At 46.8% G+C, this 16,900-nt stretch overlaps 1 protein-coding gene across 1 annotated transcript in view; it reads right to left on the bottom strand.

The window, feature by feature from the left end:
- Positions 1 to 16,900, bottom strand: part of IPO13 (importin 13) — a 651,059-nt gene that overhangs the window by 388,740 nt on the left and 245,419 nt on the right. Inside the window, exon 3 of the mRNA XM_078661811.1 lies at positions 7,272 to 7,412. Within this exon, the coding sequence (XP_078517937.1) occupies positions 7,272 to 7,412 (141 nt within the window). The remainder of the gene's footprint in view (positions 1 to 7,271; positions 7,413 to 16,900) is intronic.

Genomic DNA, 16,900 nt, shown 5'->3' with positions numbered 1-16,900 from the left:
CTAGAAGCTTTACCAACACTGCTGCTCATTAGTAGCTTTACCAACACTGCTGCTGACTAGTAGCGTTACCAGCACTGCTGCTAATTAGTAGCTTTACCAGCACTGCTGCTCACTAGTAGCTTTACCAGCACTGCTGCTCACTAGTAGCTTTACCAGCACTGCTGCTCACTAGTAGCGTTACCAACACTGCTGCTAACTAGTAGCTTTACCAGCACTGCTGCTAACTAGTAGCTTTACCAGCACTGCTGCTGACTAGTAGCTTTACCAGCACTGCTGCTGACTAGTAGCTTTACCAGCACTGCTGCTGACTAGTAGCTTTACCAGCACTGCTGCTCATTAGTAGCTTTACCTACAGGGCTGCTCACTAGTAGCTTTGCCAGCACTGCTGCTCATTAGTAGCTTTGCCAGCACTGCTGCTCATTAGTAGCTTTGCCAGAACTGCAGCTCATAAGTAGCTTTACCAGCACTGCTGCTCACTAGAAGCTTTACCAACACTGCTGCTCATTAGTAGCTTTACCAACACTGCTGCTGACTAGTAGCGTTACCAGCACTGCTGCTAATTAGTAGCTTTACCAGCACTGCTGCTCACTAGTAGCTTTACCAGCACTGCTGCTCACTAGTAGCTTTACCAGCACTGCTGCTCACTAGTAGCGTTACCAACACTGCTGCTCACTAGTAGCTTTACCAGCACTGCTGCTCACTAGTAGCTTTACCAGCACTGCTGCTCATTAGTAGCTCTACCAGCACTGCTGCTAACTAGTAGCTTTACCAGCACTGCTGCTAACTAGTAGCTTTACCAGCACTGCTGCTGACTAGTAGCTTTACCAGCACTGCTGCTGACTAGTAGCTTTACCAGCACTGCTGCTCATTAGTAGCTTTACCTACAGGGCTGCTCACTAGTAGCTTTGCCCGCACTGCTGCTCATTAGTAGCTTTGCCAGCACTGCTGCTCATTAGTAGCTTTGCCAGAACTGCAGCTCATAAGTAGCTTTACCAGCACTGCTGCTCACTAGAAGCTTTACCAACACTGCTGCTCATTAGTAGCTTTACCAACACTGCTGCTGACTAGTAGCGTTACCAGCACTGCTGCTAATTAGTAGCTTTACCAGCACTGCTGCTCACTAGTAGCTTTACCAGCACTGCTGCTCACTAGTAGCTTTACCAGCACTGCTGCTCACTAGTAGCGTTACCAACACTGCTGCTCACTAGTAGCTTTACCAACACTGCTGCTCACTAGAAACTTTACCAGCACTGCTGCTCATTAGTAGCTTTACCAGCACTGCTGCTCACTAGTAGCTTTACCAGCACTGCTGCTCACTAGCACCTGTACCAGCACTGCTGCTCATTAGTAGCTTTACCAGCACTGCTGCTGACTAGTAGCTTTACCAGCACTGCTGCTGACTAGTAGCTTTACCAGCACTGCTGCCGACTAGTAGCTTTACCAACACTGCTGCTCACTAGAAGCTTTACCAACACTGCTGCTCACTAGAAGCTTTACCAACACTGCTGCTCACTAGAAGCTTTACCAACACTGCTGCTCTTCCCTAGCCCGCCAGCACTGCTGCTCATTAGTAGCTTTGCCAGCACTGCTGCTCATTAGTAGCTTTGCCAGCATTGCTGCTCATAAGTAGCTTTGCCAGCACTGCTGCTCATTAGTAGCTCTACCAGCACTGCTGCTCATTAGTAGCATTACCAGCACTGCTGCTCATTAGTAGCATTACCAGCACTGCTGCTAACTAGTAGCATTACCAGCACTGCTTCTAACTAGTAGCATTACCAGCACTGCTGCTAACTAGTAGCATTACCAGCACTGCTGCTAACTAGTAGCTTTACCAGCACTGCTGCTGACTAGTAGCTTTACCAGCACTGCTACTGACTAGTAGGGTTACCAACACTGCTGCTCACTAGAAGCTTTACCAGCACTGCTGCTGACTAGTGGCGTTACCAACACTGCTGCTCACTAGTAGCTTTACCAACACTGCTGCTCACTAGAAGCTTTACCAACACTGCTGCTCACTAGTAGCTTTACGAACACTGCTGCTCATTAGTAGCTTTGCCAGCACTGCAGCTCACTAGAAGCTTTACCAACACTGCTGCTCATTTTTAGCTTTTCCAGTACTGCTGCTCACTAGTAGCTTTACCAGCACTGCTGCTCATTAGTAGCTTTACCTACACGGCTGCTCACTAGTAGCTTTGCCAGCACTGCTGCTCATTAGTAGCTTTACAAACACTGCTGCTTATTAGTAGCTTTGCCAGAACTGCAGCTCATAAGTAGCTTTACCCGCACTGCTGCTCACTAGAAGCTTTACCAACACTGCTGCTCATTAGTAGCTTTACCAACACTGCTGCTGACTAGTAGCGTTACCAGCACTGCTGCTAATTAGTAGCTTTACCAGCACTGCTGCTCACTAGTAGCTTTACCAGCACTGCTGCTCACTAGTAGCTTTACCAGCACTGCTGCTCACTAGTAGCGTTACCAACACTGCTGCTCACTAGAAGCTTTACCAGCACTGCTGCTCATTAGTAGCGTTACCAGCACTGCTGCTCACTAGTAGCTTTACCAGCACTGCTGCTCACTAGCACCTGTACCAGCATTGCTGCTCATTAGTAGCTTTACCAGCACTGCTGCTGACTAGTAGCGTTACCAGCACTGCTGCCGACTAGTAGCTTTACCAGCACTGCTGCTCACTAGTAGCTTTACCAGCACTGCTGCTCACTAGTGGCGTTACCAACACTGCTGCTCACTAGTAGCTTTACCAACACTGCTGCTCACTAGAAGCTTTACGAGCACTGCTGCTCATTAGTAGCTTTGCCAGCACTGCAGTTCACTAGAAGCTTTACCAACACTGCTGCTCACTAGTAGCTTTGCCAGCACTGCTGCTCACTAGTAGCTTTACCAGCACTGCTGCTCACTAGTAGCTTTACCAGCACAGCTGCTCACTAGTAGCTTTATCAGCACTGCTGCTGACTAGTGGCTTTACCAACACTGCTGCTCACTAGAAGCTTTACCAACACTGCTGCTCACTAGTAGCTTTACCAGCACTGCTGCTCATTAGTAGCTTTGCCAGCACTGCAGCTCACTAGAAGCTTTACCAACACTGCTGCTCACTAGTAGCTTTGTCAGCACTGCTGCTCATTAGTAGCTTTGCCAGCACTGCAGCTCATAAGTAGCTTTACCAGCACTGCTGCTGACTAGTAGCTTTACCAGCACTGCTGCTGATTAGTAGCTTTACCAACACTGCTGCGCACTAGTAGCTTTACCAACACTGCTGCCCACTAGAAGCTTTACCAACACTGCTGCTCATTAGTAGCTTTACCAACACTGCTGCTGACTAGTAGCGTTACCAGCACTGCTGCTCATTAGTAGAGTTACCAGCACTGCTGCTCATTAGTAGCTTTACCAGCACTGCTGCTCCTTAGTAGCTTTACCAGCACTGCTGCTCGCTAGTAGCTTTACCAGCACTGCTGCTCGCTAGTAGCTTTACCAGCACTACTGCTGCTCACTAGTAGCTTTACCAGCACTGCTGCTCATTAGTAGCTTTACCTACACTGCTGCTGACTAGTAGCGTTACCAACACTGCTGCTCATTAGTAGCTTTTCCAGCACTGCTGCTCACTAGTAGCTTTACCAGCACTGCTGCTCATTAGTAACTTTACCAACACTGCTGCTCACTAGAAGCTTTACCAACACTGCTGCTCACTAGAAGCTTTACCAACACTGCTGCTCATTAGTAGCTTTACCAACACTGCTGCTGACTAGTAGCGTTACCAGCACTGCTGCTAATTAGTAGCTTTACCAGCACTGCTGCTCACTAGTAGCTTTACCAGCACTGCTGCTCACTAGTAGCTTTACCAGCACTGCTGCTCACTAGTAGCGTTACCAACACTGCTGCTCACTAGTAGCTTTACCAACACTGCTGCTCACTAGAAGCTTTACCAGCACTGCTGCTCATTAGTAGCGTTACCAGCACTGCTGCTCACTAGTAGCTTTACCAGCACTGCTGCTCACTAGCACCTGTACCAGCATTGCTGCTCATTAGTAGCTTTACCAGCACTGCTGCTGACTAGTAGCGTTACCAGCACTGCTGCTGACTAGTAGCTTTACCAGCACTGCTGCTCACTAGTAGCTTTACCAGCACTGCTGCTCACTAGTGGCGTTACCAACACTGCTGCTCACTAGTAGCTTTACCAACACTGCTGCTCACTAGAAGCTTTACGAGCACTGCTGCTCATTAGTAGCTTTGCCAGCACTGCAGTTCACTAGAAGCTTTACCAACACTGCTGCTCACTAGTAGCTTTGCCAGCACTGCTGCTCACTAGTAGCTTTACCAGCACTGCTGCTCACTAGTAGCTTTACCAGCACAGCTGCTCACTAGTAGCTTTATCAGCACTGCTGCTGACTAGTGGCGTTACCAACACTGCTGCTCACTAGTAGCTTTACCAACACTGCTGCTCACTAGGAGCTTTACCAACACTGCTGCTCACTAGTAGCTTTACCAGCACTGCTGCTGACTAGTAGTGTTACCAACACTGCTGCTCACTAGAAGCTTCACCAACACTGCTGCTCATTAGTAGCTTTACCAGCACTGATGCTCATTAGTAGCTTTGCCAGCACTGCAGCTCACTAGAACCTTTACCAACACTGCTGCTCATTAGTAGCTTTTCCAGCACTGCTCCTCACCCGCAGCCTGTCAGTACTGCTGCTCATCCTTAGGCTCCCGGCACTGCTGCTCATCCCTAGGCTACAACACTGCTGTACACCCGCAGCCTGTCGACCCTGGTGCTCACCCGCAGCCTGTCGGCACTGGTGCTCACCCACAGCCTTTCGGCACTGGTGCTCACCCGCAGCCTGCCGGCCCTGGTGCTCACCCGCAGCCTGCTGTCCCTGGTGCTCAACCGCAGGCGGCCCTGGTACTCACCCGCAGCCTGCCGGTCCTGGTGCTCACCCGCAGCCTGCCGGCCCTGGTGCTTACCTGCAGCCTGCCGGCACCGATGCTCCTTCGCAGCCTGCCGGCACCGATGCTCCTTCGCAGCCTGCCGGCGCTCCTCCACAGCCTGCCAGCGCCACCGCTCACCCACAGCTTGCCAGCACTAAGGTTTCTGCACTGACATCTCCACACCCAATATGCCAATCTCAGAGGCTTTCAATTGCTCCCTGCTGGCTCAGCCCCATGTTATCTTTCAATCTGCTCACCCGCAGCCAGCCAGCACTGCTGCTTATCACTAAGCTGCCGGCACTGCTGCTTATCACTAGGCTGCTGGCACTGCTGCTCATCACTAGGCTGCCGGCACTGCTGCTCACACGCAGCCTGCCAGCACTGGTGCTCACACGCAGCCTGCCGGCGGCGTTGCTTACCTGCAGCCTGCCGGCACCGATGCTCCTTTGCAGCCTGCTGATGCTCCTTCTCAGCTTGCCGGTGCTCCTCCGCAGCCTGCCAGCGCTGCTGCTCCTCTGAAGCCTGCCAGTGCCACCACTCACCCGCAGCCTGCCAGCGCCATCACTCACCTGCAGCCTGCCAGCGCCGTCACTCACCTGCAGCCTGCCAGCGCTCATCTGCAGCCTGCCAGCGCCACTGCTCACCCGCAGCCTGACATCGCTCACCTGCAGCCTGCCAGCGCTCACCCGCAGCCTGCCAGTGCCGTCACTCACCCGCAGCCTGCCAGCGCCATCACTCACCCGCAGCCTGCCAGCGCCGTCACTCACCCGCAGCCTGCCAGCGCCGTCACTCACCCGCAGCCTGCCAGCGCCGTCACTCACCCGCAGCCTGCCAGCGCCGTCCTCACCTGCAGCCTGCCAGCGCCACCGCTCACCCGCAGCCTGCCAGCGCCACCGCTCACCCGCAGCCTGCCAGCGCCGTCACTCACCCGCAGCCTGCCAGAGCCGTCACTCACATGCAGCCTGCCAGCGCCGCTGCTCACCTGCAGCCTGCCAGAGCCACCGCTCACCCGCAGCTTGCTAGCACTAAGGTTTCTGCACTGACAACTCCACACTCAATATGCCAATCTCAGAGGCTTTCAATTGCTCTCTGGTGGCTCAGCCCCATGTCATCTTTCAATCTGCCCACTTACTGAGACCGTTGGCATGACGATGGAGACATACCATACCTATGACCGTGATCACTGTGGATCCTAAGGGGCACGGTAATCCTTTCCTGACTCCTGCAAACAGCTGCAGACAAAGCGGTGAGCTGCAGCACTCTACTTAATAAAAGTTACTGCCTGCCAGCACCTGTCACCACACCAACCAACAGGACTCAGATACAGACAGGCATGGTGTATAAGGTGCTGGTGCCCAAGACACAAAGTCAGTGCAGCTCATAGATCGAGTGAAGAACAAGAAGCACAGAGGAGTCTGGCTTTGTGGCAAGTGCAAAAGGAAATCTGTACGCCTAGTTCTCAGTCATGGGTATTCTCTCAGAATCCTTAAACAGGAGAATATTGCAACAAACATTCAGGATTCATAGACTTTTTATAAACTATTCCTATGACTGGCGTTAACATAGACCTTTTGGTTTTATTGAAACTATATGTGTAATATGCTTACTTAAAAAGGGGCTTTCAACCAGTACCCTTGATCAATTGGTCTGGTATAGTGTGACTCACATTTTTCTTCCACCCACTACAGCACAAAGAACGGGGAAGGGGGTCCGCCCACTTCATCATTGGCTAACTTCACTGTGAGTGACGGGATTCTGCCCTTTCACAATGAGCAAGTCCACGCACAAAGATGCTCCCTTAGTGTCAAGGGACTACAATGGCAATGCGTTCTTTCTGAAACACTAACATGTGATCTGATCAAAGCTCTCCGAAGACCTTACACACCACAACCTGTTGAAGTGCTTGCACACACTGGAGTCAGAGTGCGCTACAAAAGTGGTTGTTTGTTGTTTAGTTACCACCTTCAGCCTTAGGCGCACCTTTTCTGCCATGGGGCAAGCATTCGTATCTTTAGTTGTATCTATAAGGCGGACAGAGAATAAAAAACCCTGCGGATGGAACTCCAGAGTCACTACTTGACCTAACTGTTTTCCTGTGGACAATGCTTGATTACTCGGTTTCAAATCACTCCTTTGCCAAAAAACTAGTAGACAGCTGAAGAAGACAAATACCTACTTTTAAGTGCCATATAAATAAGTAAAGTAAATGTTTGTAAACTAGTATTGCCTTCTGACAGGAATTTTTTGCACAATCTGGTTGTCAGGCCAAGAAAGGCTTGGGATGGCCCAGTAAGAACACCAGAACACACTCCTGCCCGCCTTCCGTCCACACTCACCGGGAATGGTTTTCTCCCAGAGCCACAGCTATCCGGCAGAGCCCGTGTGAGGTCTCCATGTCTCCGCTCTGCACAGCCTGTCGGAGCTGGTCCTGCAAGGCCAAGACTTGGGGGATAATCTTCAGAAGAGTGTTTACATATCTAGAGAGAAAAGGCGAGATAGGACAAATAGTTACACATGTGATTGAGAAAATCCATAATGCAGAAGAACACCAAAGGCATCTTTCCTACAAAGCATTCATCAAGAAACAGCAAGTGTATGCTACTGAATTATTACAGATCACTTCTATCTTTTAGAGGCTAGAGCTCATGTGGCAGCAGAGTTGATGAGATGGATGCTGCAAAATACCTAAAAGATCACAACGATGAAGCCCAAGATCAAGCAGAACCACAGGCAGGTTTCACTGAGAAAAAATAAATTTTCGATCTTTTCAGTGGATTAGAAGCATTGATGTTAGCATTCCTTGGTGAAAGTCTTCGTTAACTCTTCTCTAAAGAAGCCTTCTTCTTATACCAGTTACAAGGATCCCCTCTCCAGAACTATAGCCACCCTTTGTAAGAACACTGACCAACACCAGAGTCAACACTGACAGCCCCTCTAAGCATGCATTTCAGAATAATGGATCAACCACCTTCAAGGGGCCTAACAACCTTCAGGGGTCCTACCCCCAGCCGCCACCTAAGGACAGGCTTCCATTCCCCACATCCTTCACCGGCTCACTGTCCGTGAGGGAAGCCAGTCCGGGGTCCTATGCCCAACTAGTAAATCTCCAGGTCACAAAAAGATGCCTTTCCCTCACATCTCAGACATGGAGGTCAGCAAGGATCCCAGACATTGTCCGGGCTCAGTGTTATTTACTCAGGACATTGTGCTTCCAGCTGTAGACGTCGATGCTCTCCTGCAAGCAAACTAAAGGTCCGTTTTTGCCTCATCGAGGCCCACTTGTCGCTGGCAGACCATGCTGCATCGCAGTAGTGCATCTTTGGAAGATTGAGAACTCAATACAAGTAGTCCGTGCACCTTCAAAGATGAATTACACCTTTTACTCTTATTATTTTAGTGCTCTTATGCCCACTTTCATATTTTATTAGCATTTTGCAGACAATTCTCTGATGTTTTTTTCCACTTTTTGCTTCTCTGCCCCCACTCCTGCACTACTGCTTCCTTTACTGTTCTTTTCCGTTGAGTCTGCTCACCTCCCGTCTCATGCGCACATTTTCTACTGTTGATTACGTGGTCGACTCTTCTTCTCTATTATCTGAGCACTAAGACCTAACCTCAATGTCTACAGTACACCCTGCTTTCTTCTCTACTCTTAACATTCATCCTCTCTGCTCACTCATCTGCATTGACTAACCACACATCATTGCATGCTTTTCAGGTTTCATGGAAATTTGTTCCCGTCCACTCCTATGCCTTCTCCTTATTTTATGATTCTTTTGTTCGGCCTTTCAAACAAATCTGTAGGGTCTCCTCAGCAATTAAGGAACACGTCAACCTCTGATACACCAACACGGAAGCACAGGGACAAGGCAGGTTTTAAGACCAACTAATAAATAAGTGTTTCGGCAATGTATCTTTTAATGTTTATCAATAACGATTCTCTACATTCCTGGGTGTTGACATATCAAAGCATTCAAGCCTTGGTCCCTCCTTATGCTGCTTAGCCCACTAGCACCTGATAGTGGGCACGTGTCACACACCTTTGTGTGAAATGATCTCTGCCAAATACAGAAGAGAGTATGCAGTGATTATTCCACACAAAGGTGTGTGACATATACACTGTCAGGAGACAGTGTCCCGAGGAGGTCCTAGGATCATGCCAAAATGTGCAACTGATCATTTTATATATTTAGGGTAAGATGTAGCTCACTCCCTCACTAGGCCTATGAGGCCTGCACTGCGGTGGAGAAACCTATTTAAAACTAGCATTGAAAATGCAATAGATCTCCGCCTCATTTAAGTTAAAGCAATTCGGTTTGTAATTAGGTGGCTTTTTAGCTTTGCTTTTATTAGTGTTTTTCAAACTTTCATGTACATAACATGCATATGTATGCATACATTTATATTTGTATTTATATAGATATGCACATTTATATATATGTTTATATCTGTATGTATACATATACACATACATATATATAAATGCATATATATATATATATATATGGAGTTTTACCTATTTGCCATAACAAATTTTAGATATTTATCCATTTTAAATATTTATTCATGTATTTAGATATATATATTTTTGTATGTGCATACTATTATGTTCATGAACCAATTGATATGTGATATATATCCATTTATTTGTGGCTATGTATTTAGACATATCCACATCTATCAGAGGCTCACTAATGGCAACCACTTAGAGCATTCAAGCTTCAAATGTGAACTGCCTTATGATATGGGCATACAAAAACACAAAAACAACATAAATACAAATATAACAAATGTACTATATAATGTAGACATTTTGCAACTAATATGTGGTAAATTATGTGTGGTAGACCAACACAACGCATTACAATCAATTGCAGCACAGCATTGAAGCCTGTATAGTATTTCCTCAATGTCTATTAATCACATGCTGGGGGTGTAAGCATCACAAAAAAAAAAGAAAAAATAGAGTATAAAAATAGTAAGCGTACTGCGTTAAGTCAATTGAGAAAGAATACTTAGATATTCGAAACGCATCTGACCTGACTGCAAGCAAATAAAGACCTGCTTTATACCACGATATTTGGTGTCCGTTTCCCGTCCTTTGGAGCGCTGCCGGCTGGGGTGCATCAGAGAGGCGCGGGAGAACTTGTTTGGATATATAGATATATATATATATATGTATATATATATATATATGTGCGTGTGTGTGCATATGTGTGCGCGTAGAGAGGTAGAGGTAGAGAGAGGTAGAGATGTAGAGGTAGAGAGTAGAGCGTGAGTAGTAGAGCGTGAGTAGTAGTGTAGTGGAGTGAAGAGAGTAGTGGAGTGAGTAGTAGAGAGTGAGTAGTAGAGAGAGTCGTAGAGTTAGTCGTAGAGAGTAGTAGAGAGTGAGTAGTAGAGTGAGTAGTACAGTAGAAGAAAGTTAGTAGAGTCAGTAGTAGAGTGAGTAGTAGAGAGTGAGTAGTAGAGAGTAAGTAGTATAGAGTAGTAGAGAGTGAGTAGTAGAGTAGTAGAGAGTAGTAAAGAGTAGTAAAGAGTAGTAGAGTAGTAGAGAGAGTAGTAGAGAGAGTAGTAGAGAGAGTAGTAGAGAGAGTAGTAGAGAGAGTAGTAGAGAGAGTAGTAGAGAGAGAAGTAGAGAGTTAGAGAGTGAGTAGTAGAGCGTGAGTAGTAGGCGTGAGTAGTAGAGCGTGATTAGTAGAGCATGAGTAGTAGAGCATGAGTAGTAGAGCATGAGTAGTAGAGCATGAGTAGTAGAGCATGAGTAGTGGTGAGTAGTAAAGAGTGAGTAGTAGAGAGTGAGTAGTAGTAGAGAGTGAGTAGTAGTAGAGAATGAGTAGTAGTAAGTAGCAGAGTACTAGAGAGTGAGTACTAGAGAGTGAGTACTAGAGAGTGAGTAATAGAGAGTACTAGAGAGAGAATAGTGGAGAGAGAGAGAGTTAGCAGTAGAGAGTTAGCAGTAGAGAGTTAGCAGTAGAGAGTTAGCAGTAGAGAGTTAGCAGTAGAGAGTTAGCAGTAGAGAGTTAGCAGTAGAGAGTTAGCAGTAGAGAGTTAGCAGTAGAGAGTTAGCAGTAGAGAGTGAGCAGTAGAGAGTGAGCAGTAGAGAGTGAGCAGTAGAGAGAGAGCAGTAGAGAGAGAGCAGTAGAGAGGCAGGCTCTGAAGATGAAACCACGCCTCTGTCTCTGAGGGACATCTGTGTCACTGCCTCAGGGCAGAAGCTGTAAAAGAAAAGAGCTCCCACAGTGCCACGTCTCTCCAATGGTGTTCTAAAACAGCCAGGAGGACCCTGGCTTGACATTATGAGTCCACACAGGATGCACAATGCCCATCTGATAGGCGTCCAAGCGCTAGGAAGAGAGTAGGGGGCTTCACTGTCCCGCGTGCCAGCACCCCACCTCAGCTTGCTGGCGCGAGGTGCAAAGTTGTTTGGGTCAAAGTCTGCTCAGAGCACTTAGGAGGAGTAAATGAGATGTGAAGCGGTGCAGGAATTTTAGCGCCATCGGTGAAGTGACATTTCAAACACCCACCCTTTAACAAACGGGTGCATGTGATGGTTTTAGATACAATCTGCCACCCTAGAAAAAGGTTCCCTAGGCAGCTGGCTAGAATGACCGTAGTATAGTACCAGCCCAATGCAGTGGTTTGTCACGTGCTGGCAGTTTTACCTGCTTCTATGCACCCTTAGTTCATAGTGGTAAGTGAAGAGAAACTCAGGCTCAGGCTGCTGGCCGCCCCACCTCATCAGTAGAGCCACCGGAATGCACCAACTGGAGAGCTCTTTTTTATCAGTCTTGTATGCTACCACTTTAAAGGCGACATTGCAGCATTAAGTACATAAAATAATCTTGTCTTTATATACAAACTCTACGACCAGGTTAGGTTAGTTCCGAAAACAACAGTAATGCCCAATAATCTTCAGTCCTCCACACACTATGACCTGATCCTTGGCAAAGCTACCACGGTCCTTTACTGAGAACGCTTTCCCAGACATGCTATTGCCTTTTTTTAGGTAAATCTTACCCATCAAAATGTCCCAACTCCGAAAAATGAAAGTTGGACCGGTGCTGCCTCTCAGTATTTTCACGTGACTTTCAGATTACACAGGGTTGCAACAGGCACGCGCATGGCGGCATGCTTTCACTCTGAACTGCGTTTAAAGTGAAAGCATGCCGTGTTTAAAGTGCACGCGCATGGCAGCGTGCTTTCACTTCAGTTTAAAGGGAAAGCACGACGTGTTTAAAGGCGCGCGCATGCGTGTGCGACAGGTAGACCAGAGCTACAACAAAATGGCGTGGGACTGTCCACTGTCCCACAGACACGCGCATGCTGCCTGCATTGGACAGATGGCAAAAGCAGCCATCTTTGTCCATGCAGACGCGTGCATGAGCCCATGGGGAGAATCGATTGCAAAAAGTCCTCTCTGGCGAGAGCAGCGCATGCGCTGCTTTCGACAGGCAAGACCTAAACATACGTTCTAGTTGAAAGCTCACATTATTTATATAGCACTGAAGCCATTAAATAATAGAAAAGATTTACTAAAATCCCTCTAACCTATGTACCAAGTGTACACAATAAATTCGCTCAGTCTTAGGAGCAAGGAATACGTTATTAACTTTTGTTAATGCACTTACTAAGCACAGATTCCTCACCTTCTAATATCGCGCCTTGTAAATGCCTGCAGGTGGCAGGCTGGTTCGGAACGTCTTACAACTGCTCCAGTACGCCAACAAGTGATGCTATCTACACAACTCCATCCTGCATTCGGATATAGTAGTATATAGACACCATCCCTTCCTGCTGAAGTCAATGGTCTCTGATTGTTTCCTTACGGTGTTGTCAGTGTGAAAAAAACAACTTGAGACTGTATCATCCATGAAAGTTCCCTCCATTGAACTGGGAGGCAGGTGGTAAGGAATCAATCAGCACATGGATACACTATCCATTTGAAAGAACATTACCAATGGTAAGTAACTTATTCTTCTGATGGATACTTCTAACTGCAGATTCCCGATCTCGTGAATCATTGGCAAAGCAATGTCATCTCCCAGGAAGGTGGTCTGGGGAGTGAACTTACACCATAAACTTCTTCAGGACCAAGACTGCAAAATGACCCTCCCTGCAGACTTGTGAATCAACACAGCCAGTGGCGGCTCCTCCATAATGACGGAGAAGCGTCGCCACACTGCCAGCAGATAATAAATAAAACTATAATAAAACATGTTTGCTATTATTTTATTTATCTCTGTCTGCGCTGCTTACATGAGAGTGGGAGGGGAGGGGAGGGGCCGGGCCATGGCAGGGAGGAGGAGTGGTAGTGGGCACCACAAGTGTGCATGTCAGTCTGGCCAGCCATCTTAGGTTCAATGTTTTGAATGGAAAAGTACTCTGGTAAATTAGTATCCTCCCATTGTTTCCATTTTGATATCAGTGTGGAAAACTTGTAATAATTAACTTGGCATAAGCGACAGCCATTTTGGCTGTGGTGTCCATTTTGTTGCCTCCGTATTTCTCCTGTCCTCTGCCGCTAGTCTTTCTGCCTGTGCTATCTATTTTAGTTGACTTCCTGACTCAGCTGAAAACAATGTACGTGCTGAGAGTTTGAAGCTGCCAGAGCACCTGGTCTCAGATGTTAACTGTCAATCATTTACTGCTGCCATAGGCACTCCTGCTTCCCCTCCCACTTTGCTGACCATGCGGTTTTTAATCTGTCCTTGTTTGCTGAAAACTATTTCTGAGACTTGTTCTTCCCATTTCTGTTCACAAGCTTACAGTGCAGAAAAACCTGTATATAAGACCTGTGTTCTGTGAATTCAGTGTACTACCTCAGGCAGCACTTGAGTGCTGTGTGGATGTGGTCCCACTCATGAGTGATTAATAAGTGTGTTATTTATTTCAAACTCCAGAGCTGATCTCTATTTTGTTGGTCTCTGAACCCGTGGACAAGAGGGTTACCCTGCACCAGTGTACCCCTAAAAAGGTACATTTCCACATCTGGAGATCACTGGTGCTTTTGTTCTTCAGCTTTTTACCCAGTTTCTCTTCTCTATTTATATTCAGAGAGACTTTATAGTCTTCTCTAGGTCTCTGCTGTTCCCGTCTGCACGATCGGGCGTTCTATAAAGTCTCTCTGAATATAAATTTAACTGAGTACTTTTCTATTCAAAACCCTGAGGGTGAAGGAACACAGATTAACTCCAAGGGTGTTGAGAAAGCCCCCATTAGGAAGAATCACAACACGCTCAGGAAGTGTCTTTTGGTACATATATGCTTTCTGTGGACAACAATTCAAACAGATGATTGTTGTCACAAAGATAGAGTCCTGGAGAAGGTGGTTTTTATTAAGTATTGTCCACTGAAACGCCGCGTCGACAACTACATGTTTCTGTATATCTGGGTGGCTATATGCTAGATTGAATTTTTTATCTGATTTTTATGACAATGTGTTTTAACCCATATTGATGTATGAATTTTATTTATACAGACATTGTAATTTGGTGGTAAATATCAGAAAAAAGCAGGCCCATTTTCAATTGTAATTACATTGTTTTTAAGACTTCATTAGCATTAGCATTTGTACAGTAATAAAATGAAACATTTGGCACATATGAACTGGGTTCAGTAATTTAGTGTGTGAACAGCTGAGAAGTGTGTAGGGAAGTGGCTAGTGTGCAAGGGAATTTAAGTGTTACATGGGGGGGGCATCATTTTGCCTTTTTTTTTTACTTCCTGTTCTGCGCAATGACAAATAGATCCACAAGGGCAGACTCCAGTTTGGAGAGGATCGCCTCTGTTACTTCATTATGTAGCTACCAATTATAGCTCTCCAGTAAGACACGAACAAGAGAAATGACCCTCCTCACAATGAAGTAGCACATAGATAATGTCTTTCACCATCATCAGCTTCGAGAGTGGACCGGCACCAAGTGATGCTTAGACCGAACCGAGGACAGCACCTTGGCATGCTCCAATTTTGTTATAGGTGCTGGGCAAAAAAAGAAATTTGCAGTCCCTTAGGGGTGGCCAGAAGATGATCGGAAATTCCCTTAACTGGGGGAAAGAAGGTCTATTAGGTGTCTCCCTATGGGCCTTATCCAGAAATAACTTGGCCTCCCTGATGGCCATTTGGCGCATAGGAATCCCATGTTGTATACAGACAACCCGTGCAGTTTTTTGTCACATGGATCCAAAAATGACATTTGTTTGCGGTATCTGACAAGGCTTGAAACCTGAAAGATATGGATGAGGCAGGTATGCGAACAAGTCGCTGTCTAATGTTGAGGAATTTCGGCAGTGGGACACCAAGACAGCCTAGGACTTGTGTCAATGGAGCACAGAAATGCAGAAACAGATGCAAGTGCATTAATTAGTGCTTAACATACTCCATGTCCAGAGGCTGAGTCACGTCGCCCCCACCCGAAATTGCTCGAGAGCAATTGCTGGCTGGTCTGAAGCCTGGAATGATAAATGTTAAGGTAGGGAATCTGCAGGAAGATATACCCATCAGACCGGTGTGATTGGAGCCGCATTAGTAGGACTTCTGTGTAAACAGAAACACTCATTTTTATGGAACTGGAAGTTTATTGGTTATTCGAGCAAGGCTAGGGGTGGTCTAGTAGGTGGAGACAGGGACGGACAGGAATATGTTCAATATATCCAATAGTTCAACAAGTTCAGCAGAACCAGGGCCATGGGGCTTAAGGGACCTACTGCACCCCATTGTTGTATTACCAATATACTGAAAGACAGAAGCCCATTTATTTCTTATTTGTGTTAATGGCCAAGTCACTCTTGCCACGCCACTGAACAAGATGGTTTATGGCATGAGAAATAATTGTGAGTGACGGTATGCGAACATAACGTACTGCTATGTTAGATCTGCCATTATAGGTCTGCACGTGCAAGGCGGTCATTCGAGGGCATACTGTGAGAGGCTGCACATCACTAGGTGACAGCAGATCACAAGGTGGCAAGCCCAAAGAGGGAGGCTGAAAGTTGACATTGCCAAGGAGTGCATTTTGCTGGTAATGAATTTTGAGAAAGTGTGTCCATCAGAGATAAAGAAGGTGTGCTTGGCCGTAGAGTAATGTTGAGAAAAATGGTATTTACGTTCAAAGGCTTCTTAGGGACGATTCCAAGCTTTCCCAGAAAGGCTTTTCCGAGAGCATTGTGATACTCGCTAAAGTCCCCAAGGAGGCAACTGTGATGTATTCTTAGGCCTCATGGGAACTGCGTCCTCGTGGGTGTCCTGAGTGTTCTCATTCGATCTTGTTCTGTATTGTAGTGGTGTTCTGTTTGCTGGCTGTAGCTTGCTGCCTGGCGAAGGGAGCACCACATAGTGAGTTGTTGACTTGATGAATAAAGGCCAGAAGAATTCATATAGACTGTAGACTCGTTACTACAATTTTGGCAACAATTTGTCAGAGCAGCAAATTATGGACAACGCTCAGAATGTGTGGTTGCGACAGGACTCAGGTGTCGGTTTCAACGTTTTTCAAACAGCAATGGGTGTCCCAACAGTTGGTGTAGGATCTCTCATCACTACCAAGTGTCATTCATCTTAGAAATTATTGTGGTGGGGACCGACGCACCTTACGAAGGTGTTCTAGGTCACTCGCCGTCTGTGAGAGCAACCACCAAGACCTAACAGAGCCTCATGCAAGTCGGACGAACTTGGTTGCTGGGTTATCATCATGCTTGCGTGTGTTCAGCGGTGCCGCTGACACTGCTTGTTTCTATTGATCGCCGTGTTGCCAAGGTGTCTATTGCGGAGAGCCCCAATGATTCTGATTTCTTTTTATATACCAATGTCTACCTGCTTTTCGCATTGGTCATACGTCGGGGAGCAACACAGCCTCAAGTTGCGAGAGCTCTACAGGAAAAGCCGGTTTCTGGGATAGTGCAACGCTTATCCATCTTCGAGTTTGATTCCGGTGCACAGCATTGCTCTAAATCCTGCGTGTGTTTACAC

The sequence above is a fragment of the Lissotriton helveticus genome, chromosome 1_1, assembly GCF_964261635.1.
Source record: "Lissotriton helveticus chromosome 1_1, aLisHel1.1, whole genome shotgun sequence".
Lineage (NCBI taxonomy): Eukaryota > Metazoa > Chordata > Amphibia > Caudata > Salamandridae > Lissotriton > Lissotriton helveticus.
Note: the sequence above shows the minus strand (reverse complement) of the source record. Positions and strands in the feature narration are given on the sequence as shown.